This window comes from Penaeus chinensis, chromosome 27 (assembly GCF_019202785.1).
Source record: "Penaeus chinensis breed Huanghai No. 1 chromosome 27, ASM1920278v2, whole genome shotgun sequence".
Taxonomy (NCBI): Eukaryota; Metazoa; Arthropoda; class Malacostraca; order Decapoda; family Penaeidae; genus Penaeus; species Penaeus chinensis.
In genome coordinates, this window is record NC_061845.1 from 19,608,390 (window position 1) to 19,620,889 (window position 12,500).

The following is a 12,500-nucleotide window of genomic DNA, read 5'->3' on the forward strand; positions in this document are numbered from 1 at the left end:
CATTTTATTACACTAAAATAAAGATCTTCAAATGATCTTTGAAATGACACCAAGATCATGAATTTTGGTTGAATAATAAAAAAGTTACAACATTTTCAACTTTGGAAGTTTCGTATGTTTTTCTGCCAAAGAATATAAAGGAATTATACAAGGTTTTGTGACCAAAATATAAACATTTTGACCAATTTTGACAACAGCTTCCTTAATATCTAACATATCAGTGTGGAACTTTTACAGATGACTATACATGTTCTGCCTATTAGAAAGTTGGTCATTAACAATCCAAATATTAAGTAAATAATTAACTTTTGGTTAATAGTTAATCAACTAAATTATCTTTAACAGGGGTCATTCCATGTTAAATCAACACATTTTGACAGAATAACACCCTGAAAATTTGAACTTAATATCTTTTACCACTTACAAGATAAGCCCAACTGAAAAATTGTTTGCTACACGAAAAGTATCAGACTGCCAACACCCACTTTTCAAAGATCCCGCAATTATCTGACGACCTACTCACAATGATGCTCACAATGCTGTTGTAAACAAATTTCACTGAAATAAAATCAATGGAAATTTCAAGACTGAAGATAAGTTAAACAGATTATACACTGATCTCAAGAAATTATCAAAGAAATTTGATGTTTCTAATAAATTTTGAGCTGGATTCAGTCACAATAAATTATTTGAAACGCAAAGCTAACAAACTCGAAGCAACGCTAACATCCCACGCTTCACCTTGCTGAGTGCCATTCAGTTTGGCCGAAAAAAATGTTCTGCTCATCAGAATTTCATAAAAATTGACATGCTTAACATTAAGACAATATCATATAGTTCCTCATTCCTTGTGAAATTTTCTGTCCTTATTGTTCACGCAGCTGACAACAGACAACCACTAAACGAATATGAAAAATCTGAAAACAAGGCTGAAGTTCAATTATCCATTGACATAATTCGAATAAACCCTCCCTGAGAATTCATTGCAAAATGCCCCTAAAAGATTTTTTTTTCCGGGGGCGCTTCTGAGGCGCGCGGCCAAGCCTGGAGCACTGGAAACGGCAAATTATACACTACCTAGCGGACATGTTTACCGTTGGATACAATTGCCGTCTCTATTTCATTAAACGTCATTATTGGCTTACCTCAACATGGTATTTTCTGCAGAAATAATTATCGAATTAAATATAAGTGAAAAATATAGTTTATGTTAAGAAATCGAGTGTTGTAAAGAAAGCGAAAACGGACTCAAAATCATCAGCAGAATAAATCACTATATTATGGTTACCACAGGTTACGATGCTGCACATATCAGTACCTTATTGAACAAACGTTTACTTTTATGCATTTGGCATATATTGAGATATTACGGTGTATCCCATTCAATAACAATAGAGAGGACGATTACCACAGTTATTACCTTTTCCTCTGACACAACTACTATGGTTTGTAAACAAGTATTTGGGGCTTACATTTTTTTTTTTTTTTTTAATCCCGTTTATTTTGTGTGCATATTGGGTAAGTGTATTTATTATTTACTTATCACAGAGACATGTTATTTTTTATATTATTATTAGAAATATTTTCATATTTAAAAAAAACATTTTTGGCATTTGAAAGAAGTATCTGTGTGGCAATGAATACATTCTCGGAAGAAGTATTTTAATGATATTGTTATGAACAAATACAAATTCTATTTTATTATCAATTATATCCAAGAGAAAATTTATATAATCATGAGGGATATATTTACTGTCATTGCCACCAAGCAATGACAGTGAATATTCACACGTGTAACGCTCCTTCAATTTCTGTGAATGCATCTTTTTGAATATTGTAACATATCCACTCCTGGTTGTTGTAATAGAATAATAACTACACACACACACACACACACACACACACACACACACACACACACACACACACACACACACACACACACACACACACACACACACACACACACACACACACACACACACACACACACACACACACACACACACATTTATGTGTGTGTGTGTCCTGATTCCTATTATATCTAATATATATTATGCACACACACACACACACACACACACACACACACACACACACACACACACACACACACACACACACATTTATGTGTGTGTGTGTCCTGATTCCTATTATATCGAATATATATTATGCACACACACACACACACACACACACACACACACACACACACACACATATATATATATATATATATATATATATATATATATATATATATATATATGTGTGTGTGTGTGTGTGTGTGTGTGTGTGTGTGTGTGTGTGTGTGTGTGTGTGTGTGTGTGTGTGTGTGCATAATATATATTCGACATAATAGGAATCAGGACAATTATTTCACGAGAAAAGCCAACACCACTGCAGAGAGGAGGAAAAGCTCACTTCCGTCAAAAACCTTAAGAAGATCAAGCTGTAATGCAAAAGGCAACAGTCGAAAATATTTATATTCTAAAAAGTGAGATATACACATACTAAATACTAATATATATGTATATATATATACATATTAAATAGCAATAGTAACAGATTTTGTGTGATTTTTATAACGGGCGAAGAAGTGGTTTACAGGTTGATGATAACTGAACGGGAACCGATGTACGAGAATACCTATTTGATAAATGAATTATTGGTAATGATAATTAATAGCAATACTATTACCCCCGCACCCCCCCACCACCACCACCATATACACATTCGCCCGGTAGTGTGATTTTAATGCAAAATGTGCGTTAAAACGTAGAGCAATACCAGACAATAAAACATAACATAAATAAGATGAGAATTCATTACATATGATCGATACCAACGTACGATACCAATTAACGATATAATAAGCCAACAAACATAAATTTTAATCGGAAAAAATACCGGAATCTAGCCCATGTGAAAATCGCATGTTGTATCCGTGTGTTGTCTGCCGCCGCCAAGCCAGCACGTGAACCCACGCTCTGAACTGCACACGTAAGGCATTTCCACCGTTGCGTTATTACGGGCTTGCATGACATTGCATAACTTTCGGGTGGTATAACTTGGCAGGGAGAAAGGAATACTAAGCGAGGGTGACGATGAAAATAAGTGTTGTTTGAAAACTGGAGAAGTTTAAATTCCTAGCGACGGGAGTCCAAAGGCGTCTGTTCAGGCGAAATATTTTGGGGATTGGATGCCTTTGATGCTAGCGTCAGCGAAATCGCCAAAGCTTTCTTTCAGGCCCAATATGAAATTTCGAAAACAAATGCGGTAGATCAAACAAGTTTAATATTAAATTTTTTTAATGTTCTGTTGTGTAAGGGAGTTTTTAAATTTTAAGTACAAAATTATCTGAATGTATTGTGTAATTAAGTTCATAGTCACTTTGTTATAGTGCATTCACATAGTGTGCCTATGATAAGCATTTCAGTATCAGTTGGGGTTAATGTTACGGTTACTGAGAGTGACGCACAAAGATAAAGGAAAATGGGTCAATATGTAGAAGAGGGTAATGGGTTACTTTCTAAACAATTTTGATATTTTTCTGCATGAAATCCACTGCTTTCAATGATTCTAGACATTGTTCCTTGTGCAAATGAATCATTGAGGAGATATGATCACCATCTCCATTGTCAATCTTGATTTGATCGTCCCGATAGCAGGGGAGGGCATGAAGTATATCAGGGAAATTATGGGGTAAAACAGGACCCCCGTGGTTGTTAAACAAGACGTCCTAATCCAACATCAAACCTGACCTAACACCATGATATATTTCCCCTAGCCAGGGGGCTCTGCCCTCTGGACCCTGTGGTAATGTAAATGTAAACAAGATGAGCGACTTAGCCAAAATTGGGGGATCTTCTCTTTTCTTTTATGTATAGCACCCTTGGGAAGCATTTACACACATTCAGCCATAGAAGAACTTTGTCTTGGTTTGTATTGTTCTATTATTTCATGTGGGTTTTATTACCAAACTCTGCCACTGCCTTATACTACATATTGTCCAAACATAAAGAATAGAGTAGGAAGTAATACAGGATTATATGCAGTGGTCTCATATTTACCGGGAAATGACCAAAATATCTACTGCATGTCCCCGCTTGGAGACTAAGTCCACAGCATCCTCACACGACCACAGAGATCTCACATTTACCAGGAAATTACCAAAATATCTGCTGCATGTCACCTCACACGGCCACAGAGTCCTTAATGTCTCGTTTTCTGTTTCTCCATTTTATACATTTTCTATATGCCTGTTTTCTATAATGATCATGTTTTCTGTTGGCAAACCAGGAAATCATTTCCAATTAGTACTTTCATCATTATTTTTTTCATACTCCTCATTATCTATCTTCTCATTTTTTGCTACTAGATCTCTTTGGTTACTTTTTCAAATGTATATGCATCTATATTTTGTTTTTCCATTTTATTTCTATTTCCATTCTCAATTATTTGTCAACATTACTGCTTGTTTACCTTAATTGCCTTGGAACAATACACACTGTCAGTCACTTCCTCCGTTTCCTTGAAGCTTTTGCCAGGGCAGGGCCTTCAAATTTCTGTGGTCAATATTATGGGTGCCAGGCTGATCTCTTGATATGTGCCAGTTGCATAGTGTTTCTTACAAATCTGCAGGTTGTGTCTTTCAATTTCCAAACAAGACTATTTGTGATTGTGCAGCTCATCTGTACCCTCCACACTAACAGTATGTGTCAGTCACTTTGCATGAAGTGCTAATAAAGATGGGGGGTACAGGAGGGTTAACAATTTCCAATTGAGTAATAATCAACACAGGTACAGCTGCTCTAGCCTTATTTATCATGAAATGAAGAAGATATCTGCTGCATATCACCACTCAGCGATTAAATCCACAACACACTCATACATTCAGAATTCTTAATATTGTGTTTTTTGTAAGATAGCAGGAAGTGTTATTAACCCCATGCCACCAGGGGAAAACTTTCTGTATATGTCAACCAAAAGTACAGTAAAATAAGTATATGGACTGGATACCTTGACGAAAACTAAGACACTTTCCATCTATGGCAAAAGGTGCGCAAATCTAAAATAAGGGAGATACAGGACAGAGAAGACAGAAGATCAACCCTTCATTTTCTAAGTCCCCATCAATGTTTACCTTGCAAGGATCAAAACAAATGTGATGCTTAACTCATTACTGCGATCCATCAAGTAGTCCATGTATTGCTATGCGCTTGTGAGAAGGCTCATTTTGTCATTAGTGTTTGTTTTTCCGAATTCATTTATGTAATGCATTCTTCTAGTTTTATTATACTTCATATCTGTCTTTTGGTAATTATTTATGCTATTCTGTACAATAACCTTGTGCTCATGCGCGGTTTCACCGTTTTCACTAGGCGTATATATTACCACGGGGGTCCAGGGGGCGTAGGCTCCTGGCTAGGCGCATTTAATAACTGCCCCCTGGCTAGGGAATATATAGATTGTAGTGTATAAATCCCACTGGGTTAGGTTAGGTTGGTTTATTGGTTAAGACGCATTGTACGATTACAACAGGGGATCTGGATTATGTGAAATCCCGTAGATTTTGCCGAATGATGGGTTTGGATCCCGTAAAGTTTTTCGAAAGTTGGCGTGTTGGTCCGTAGACTTTCAAAGATGGCGGTGACATTCGTAGAGTTTCATTAGCTGATTTTAAGCGTTTTACACATTTCTGTTCTCTATTTTTCTTATTTCAGCCTTTAATTCCCCTGATCTCCTTCATGCTCTCCCCCTGCTATCGAGACTTATCAAATCATATCAAGATTGTCGGCTGGAGAATGCGACGGAGATTATCGTCAGATTTGTTCTCATCACATGAGGACAAATCTGATGATATAAATATTGTTAGGGAAGACCCGATTGTCATTTTTGGAAAATTAATCCTGCTGGGGAAAATGAATAAATAATGGGGAAAATGCTGTTCTCATTGTCTATATTTTTGTGAAATGTCTCTGCATATAGATGGCTCTGCTAGTGCTTAGCCACAAAGGAGTCAATTAGTAGACCATGTGACCTAACGTGATTTGAATTGGTGGAAAAAATATATTTTTTACCAGTGCTATGAATATTGATGGTGTTATTTTTATTATAAACATTATAATTACTATAATGTTACAAACATTTGTAACAGCAAAATAAAATAACAAAATATTTTCATAAATCAAAGAAAAGGGTAAACAGGCAAGACAGGCAGTACTCGTAACTGGCCCATTAGTGACTTAGTATAAGTGTAGCCATCTAAGTGTAAAAACAATCAAACAAGTACTCAGTGGGGATAGCACTTACGTACACATCATGTCCATCGGCATTGGGTTAAAGGGGGTACAGGGGGTCTTGCTCCCCTATCTATGGCTCTGAAACTTCACAGGGAATAGAGCCATGTTTCATCTATATAATTACAGTCTACAATTCTGCAGTTAAATCTGATTCAGTTTTGCCTGATTGATGTACAATATGATTTTTTTTTTTTTTTTTTCTGACATCAAACTGTCATGTCAAAATGGAAATCGGTAAATTATATGCAGATATGGGCAACAGATGGTTATATCATATAATTGTGGCAGTTGGATTAATATTTTAATTACAATTTTATAAACAATATATCAATAAGAATAACAAAAGCAACGTTATTGGTATTAGAAAGAAAATGACGTATTCCTGCTAACTCAAGGAATTTGGAAATCAGGTGTAGTCACTAGGGCCTACTGATTGACTCCTTTGTGGCGAAGCACATGTGGAGCCATCTGTATATACTAAAATTCATAAGAAAATACAGGGGACAGTACATAAATCTGTAATCATTGGGTTAACATTCGGTTAGGAAATTAAGACTGACTGTCTTCTTCATTTTGTACTATCTCATGCCGATGGGCATGGCATGTGCATACATGCCATGCCCACTGTGAGTTTACCTGTTTAGTTATTTTTACACATAGATGGCTACACTTGTACCAAGTCACCACTAAGCCAATTCTGAGTACTGCATGTCTTGCCTGTTTATCCTATTCCTTGATTTTCAAAAATAATTTACGTTATATGTTTCTGTTACCAATATCAATAACATTATAGTAATTATAATGTCTACAATGAAAATAACACCATCGATATTCATAGCATTAGTAAAAAATGACAATAATAATAATAATTATTCCTGCAAATTCAAGGAAAGGAACATCAGGTAAGGTCACAAGGTCTACTAATTGACTCCTTTATAGCTAAGTTGCAGAGCCATCTATGTGCAAAGACATTTTACAAAATTTATAAAAAAATAAACACAGCATTTTCTTGGTGACATAGAGTTAGATACAAATGGAAAGGTTTCCTTAGACTTTTTCAACATTATTTAACAACAGGGCTTACACTGTTTTACTTAAATGCACTAGTGTTACCAGATAAAATCCATGCTTGATCACCAGCCAGCTGTACACATACTGACCACTTCATAAGCTACAGCACATTACTAAGGAGTTTCAATGCAAAGCATATTCTATGTGTAAATGTACACAAAATTTACATTTTGAAAGAAAAAGCTCTTAAATTATTTTGATTATTTTTTCTGATATTGGTGTAACAATGTTCTTTGCACATTCAGGAACTCATATCTATGTTTGATGTTGTTACCAAATGCTATGGAACAAGTAAAAGTCTATCTAGGTGTACCTGGTGCTAATAACCTGTGTTCACAATTCATCTGTTTTTTTTTATGCTCTTGTTGCTTCCAAGAAATAACCAGAGGTGGGCACAAACACTTGTTTGGTAGTTTTTTAATTCGTGTATGAATACTGTAGGCCAGGGCTACAGCTGTTATGAACAAAGGTCCTGTTAGACAAGTTCCAATGTATGCAGAGGTCTGGATAAATATTTTACATGCAAAAATGAAAATATTCAAAACTATTCTAAACTTGTATCTAATACCCTGGGAACATTAAAATAAGTTAAATACATGTGTGATAGACCCTTAACTTACCCTACAGTCAGTCAATCAAGGAAATACACTTTCAAGAATCCATTGCCAGGACCTTCATTTTATTTTATTATACTTTTCTTTTGGAGGCTTGGGTCCTGTACAACACTTGGAAGGTCCAGATTTGGATTGTGGGCCACCAGTTGAATAGCCCTGCCATTGACTAACTAACTCTATATGACCCCTTTAATACAAAACTAGTTGAATTATCACAGTAAATGAGTTGTGTGTTTAGTGTAGTACTTGAAACTGGATTGTAAATGTTAGGAAAATGAGGCCATAGTAATATATGTAAATGCTTATTATAAGCACACAATGTGATTACACTAACTTTTTTCACTTTCATGCAGTCACATGGTTGTTGCAAAGAATGCAATAGGCTCAGAGTTTGATTGTTTCAGTGTAATCATTGTAGATTGGTATCAGAGTACATGAACAGTAAGTTTGTATTTATTCATAAATAAATAGGTAAAATTCACTTTATTACAATACAACTTACCACAGTACAAAAGGACTTGTACCACTAGAAATCAAATGCCTAGGTTGATGGACAGAGTAGGGTATGCCCAGTGCTCAACTTCACACATATTTACACTTGTGCATATAAATGTATGCAATAAAGACTATTTTGCAATTTTTGTTGCTTTTCCATTAACATGTTCCATTTGCAGTTTAAGAATACGTGTCAAAAATGACCGAAGGAGAGGTTGCAACAAATGGTGAAAATGCCACCAGCAAGGACATTCAGGATATTGAAGCCAAGATTATACGCCAAGTTGAATACTACTTTGGTGATTACAATCTTCCCCGTGACAAATTCCTACAGGAGGAAGTGAGTTATTAAATTGATTGTGATGAGGATTAATTGAACTACATTCGTGCTAATAATGTTGAGATGGTTGATTTTGTACTTGTGGTTCTTATTGTTTTTTATTGTACAGGTGAAAAACGATGATGGTTGGATCAGTATGGAAACAATGACAAAGTTCAAGCGCTTGGCCAGTTTATCCACTGATGCAGAAGTTATCACAGCCGCTTTACGGAAGTCAGAGAGTAAACTGATTGAGGTAAGCCAGTCTTATGGTTATCAGATTTACCTTCTTAATCATCATCTCACACCTGAGAAAACTTGTAGTGGATGCATCTTCTCACACCTGAGAAAAGTTGTAGTGGATGATTGTTAAAGCTGTAAGTACATGAGGTCAATGTTTTACATTGACAATTGAAACTGCCTAAATATGTGAAATTATTAATTCCTTGCTGACTTGTGGTATGAATGTGTGTGCCATGGCATGATGATTCATTTCCAGGTGGAATGTACACTCATGGCATGTATATTGAGCCTGCTCTAAGTTGTGTACAGTAAGTGGTTGTTTGCTTATTTGGCCATTACTATAGTTATTTGTGAGTTACAGCTCAAAAATAGGCTTAAAGTCACTTCTTAGCCTCACACATTGGCTGCAGCCAAATTTGTAGAGTTAGGGAAATATGTTTCCAGTGCTTCTAAGTTTTCCCTCAGCACGTGGTCCATGTGAAACCCGTCACCTGTCAGTTAAAGTTCAGCTGATAATTTACTCTTCATTTGCATAATTTAGGATTTAGTAGTTAAAACTTATTGGAATGAATAAACTGATCTCATTGTTCATTATTCTTTGCCTTTATTTTTATCCCTATAGGTGCATGAAAGCAATGCCAAAATACGCCGTTCCCCTGACCAACCCCTGCCCATTTTTGATGACAAAATAAAGGAAGAAACCATGAAACGAACAGTTTACTGCAAGGGTTTTCCCAAGGATGGCTCCGTGACCTTGGATGATCTCCTTGAATATTTCAAGGCATATGGCCCATATGAGACTGTCTTGGTAATTATTTTTTTCCTTATAATCTACCTTTGTGTATGTGAATTATCTTCCACATATTTGATATTGACTTTGTGATGGTTCTCATATCTAATTCCAAACAATGTTCCATAGATGCGGTACTTCTTTAACAAGGAAGACAAGAAGCAAGGTTTTAAGGGTTCTGTTCTGGTTGTGTTCCCAAAAGAGGAAAAAGCTAAGGAGTTTATGGAGTTGAGTGAAGTGAAATTCAAGGATACAGTTTTGATCAGGAAGTGGCATACAGATTATGTTGAAGAGAAGAAAAAGGAGATTGAGGAACGCAGAGCCAAAAAAGAAGCAAGAAAGAAAGAGAACCAGGATGATGACTTTGTCGAGGATGTAAGTAGGGATCTTGCATATAGTAGATACTTAATTGCTGGAAGAGGATATGTGATATTTAAAAAAAAAAATAACTGATTCATTTTAAGATGACTGATTTACATTCCCACAGGAACTAGAAATTGAACTCCCAAAGGGTATCTTCCTCCACTTCACTGGCTTCAGTGAAGGCAATGATATAACTAGAGAGGACATCAAGGAAGCATTGGGAGAAAATGTTGATCAGTGTGCCTGGATTGACTTCAGCCGTGGCATGACTGAGGGTTACCTACGCTTCAAGGAGGCTGACTTCAACAAAATTGTAATGGACAAGTTAGAAGGAAAGATAAAGGTAAGAGAAACTTCTTCAGCATCCTATCATAATGGCAGTGAATCTTTTTACGCATTGTAGTACAAATTTTAGTGTTATAGCATTGTTATAGTTACTGTTACCATACCCCTCTGACTCATCAACCCTTGAATTGCTTTCTCACAGACTAGCTTTCTCATAATTGTGCTTGATTTGCAGGTCAAAGAAATGGAAGGTACCCTTCGTTTAGTTGAAGGTGAGGAGGAAGATGAACAACTGAAGAAAATGAAGGAGGCCAGGAGCAGAGCACGGGCAAGTATTAGCAAAAAGAGAAAATCTGGAGGCCGAGGCTTCCAGAACAAGAGGAGAAGGATGTAAATGCAAGTGATAAACTTCATCACAAAATCACATCATGCCAATTTTTTTTTTTTTCCCCACCAAGATAAGAGGTAATCCTTTTATTGTATTTCTTTTCTCTTGGAACTTTATTTTGTCTTTCGATAGTAGACTCACTATTTTGTGCCTCTTTATAGATCCAAAATTCTTACAAAATAAGAAAATAGTGGTGGTAATCTTTTTGTTGTTTTTTATATATATGTATGGATAGGCCTAGACATATTAGCATATAAACATACCATTACATTACTCACACATATATATGAGAAACCTAAGCATCCATGTTTACACACAGTATGTTTACTTGTATCTAGATATATAGGGGTACTTCATTTAAAATTTTCTGAAAGAGTGAATAGTGTAATTATTTACTTTTACACCTATCTAGATATATAGGGGTACTTCATTTAAAATTTTCTGAAAGAGTGAATAGTGTAATTATTTACTTTTACACCATGCATTAGTTTTATAAATAGGATGCAAGAGTTGGAAGTGCATCTAACAAAGCATGTATCAAACAGGCCATTTGTGATTGGCTAACATGAATTCATGTTGAAGCAGCATGTTACTTTGTGACAAAAACTTGTGTTGTGAGTAGTAAGAGTGTGTAGTGCCTGCTAGGACAAAATCAATTACTGCTCACATAAATATAGTTATTTGTTATCTTTGACCTTATGACAGTGGATTTTACCTATGCCGTATTGTGCCATGCCACTAAAGTGAAAAATTTGAAGCATGGGAAATTATTATCCTTACTTTCTACAATTTTGAGCAGGCTCAACCATGCATGGGATGGATACTTGCCATCCAGCATATGGGCTCATTGTGTGATGGCAAGATTACATGTCACCCGATGTGAGTGAGTTAAGAGAGTAGAAATAAAGATATCGTACATGTTATCACTGTTGATCTGTATCTATGGTTCCCAGCTGATGGTTCTTGGGAGGTTAGTTAGGGGAGTGAGTATTTCTTTTTATTTGTTTATTTATTTTTATTTTATTTTATTCCCTCCCCCTCTTCCTTCTTTTATTCTATCCCCCTAACCATAAAATATATTAGAAAAAAACAGAAATGGAAGGCTGAGGTCTTGCAGGTGTGAAGGATTACAAAAGAGGTTGCAAGTAGAAAAAGGTTGGGAACCACTGATCTATATAGTATATTGTTTGGACAAGGAAGACATACGCAGTTCTTTCTATGATTTAAAGAGTTTTATACTATAGTTTTTAACCTTTTTTAGAAGCAGAAACTGTATGGGCATTCCATATATATTGATGATTTCATTAGTTGAAAAGTTAACATTGCAATAATAAATTTTCAGTATCTGCATACAAAGTACTTGTTGCTGTTACTATAGTTTGTTTTTCTCTGATATTTATGTAATCTTATTGGACTGCATTTTTAAAAAAATAAAAGATAAAATGATCTCCTGTGTTTTTATTTGATGCGATATAAAAATGTTTTCATATCATACAACAGACAGTATGTGTGTGTGTGTAAGAACATATATATATATATATATATATATATATATATATATAAATATATAAATACACATAAATATATATAAGGGGAGAAAATAAGGAAGGAAGGAAATGAGAAGGAA

General features: G+C 35.4%; 2 protein-coding genes across 4 annotated transcripts in view; one reads left to right on the forward strand and one right to left on the reverse strand.

Moving 5' to 3' along the window:
• Nucleotides 1–1,468, reverse strand: part of LOC125039429 (transcription initiation factor TFIID subunit 12-like) — a 14,172-nt gene extending 12,704 nt beyond the window's left edge. Inside the window, exon 1 of one of the 3 annotated variants that reach the window (XM_047633344.1) lies at nucleotides 1,421–1,468. The gene's annotated coding sequence lies outside the window, so the exon portion shown is untranslated. Of the gene's footprint in view, nucleotides 1–1,318; nucleotides 1,342–1,408 lie in introns of those variants that run through there. The other 2 variants (XM_047633346.1, XM_047633345.1) reach the window with 2 other exon arrangements.
• Nucleotides 1,469–2,914: 1,446 nt separating this feature from the next.
• LOC125039428 (la protein homolog) lies at nucleotides 2,915–12,320 on the forward strand. Its single transcript, XM_047633343.1, has 7 exons — nucleotides 2,915–3,003; nucleotides 8,665–8,825; nucleotides 8,935–9,060; nucleotides 9,670–9,855; nucleotides 9,967–10,212; nucleotides 10,325–10,543; nucleotides 10,721–12,320. The coding sequence occupies exons 2-7, from the start codon at nucleotides 8,685–8,687 to the stop codon at nucleotides 10,877–10,879; spliced, it is 1,077 nt and encodes a 358-aa protein (XP_047489299.1). The 5' UTR covers nucleotides 2,915–3,003; nucleotides 8,665–8,684; the 3' UTR covers nucleotides 10,880–12,320.
• The last annotated feature ends 180 nt before the right edge of the window (nucleotides 12,321–12,500 follow it).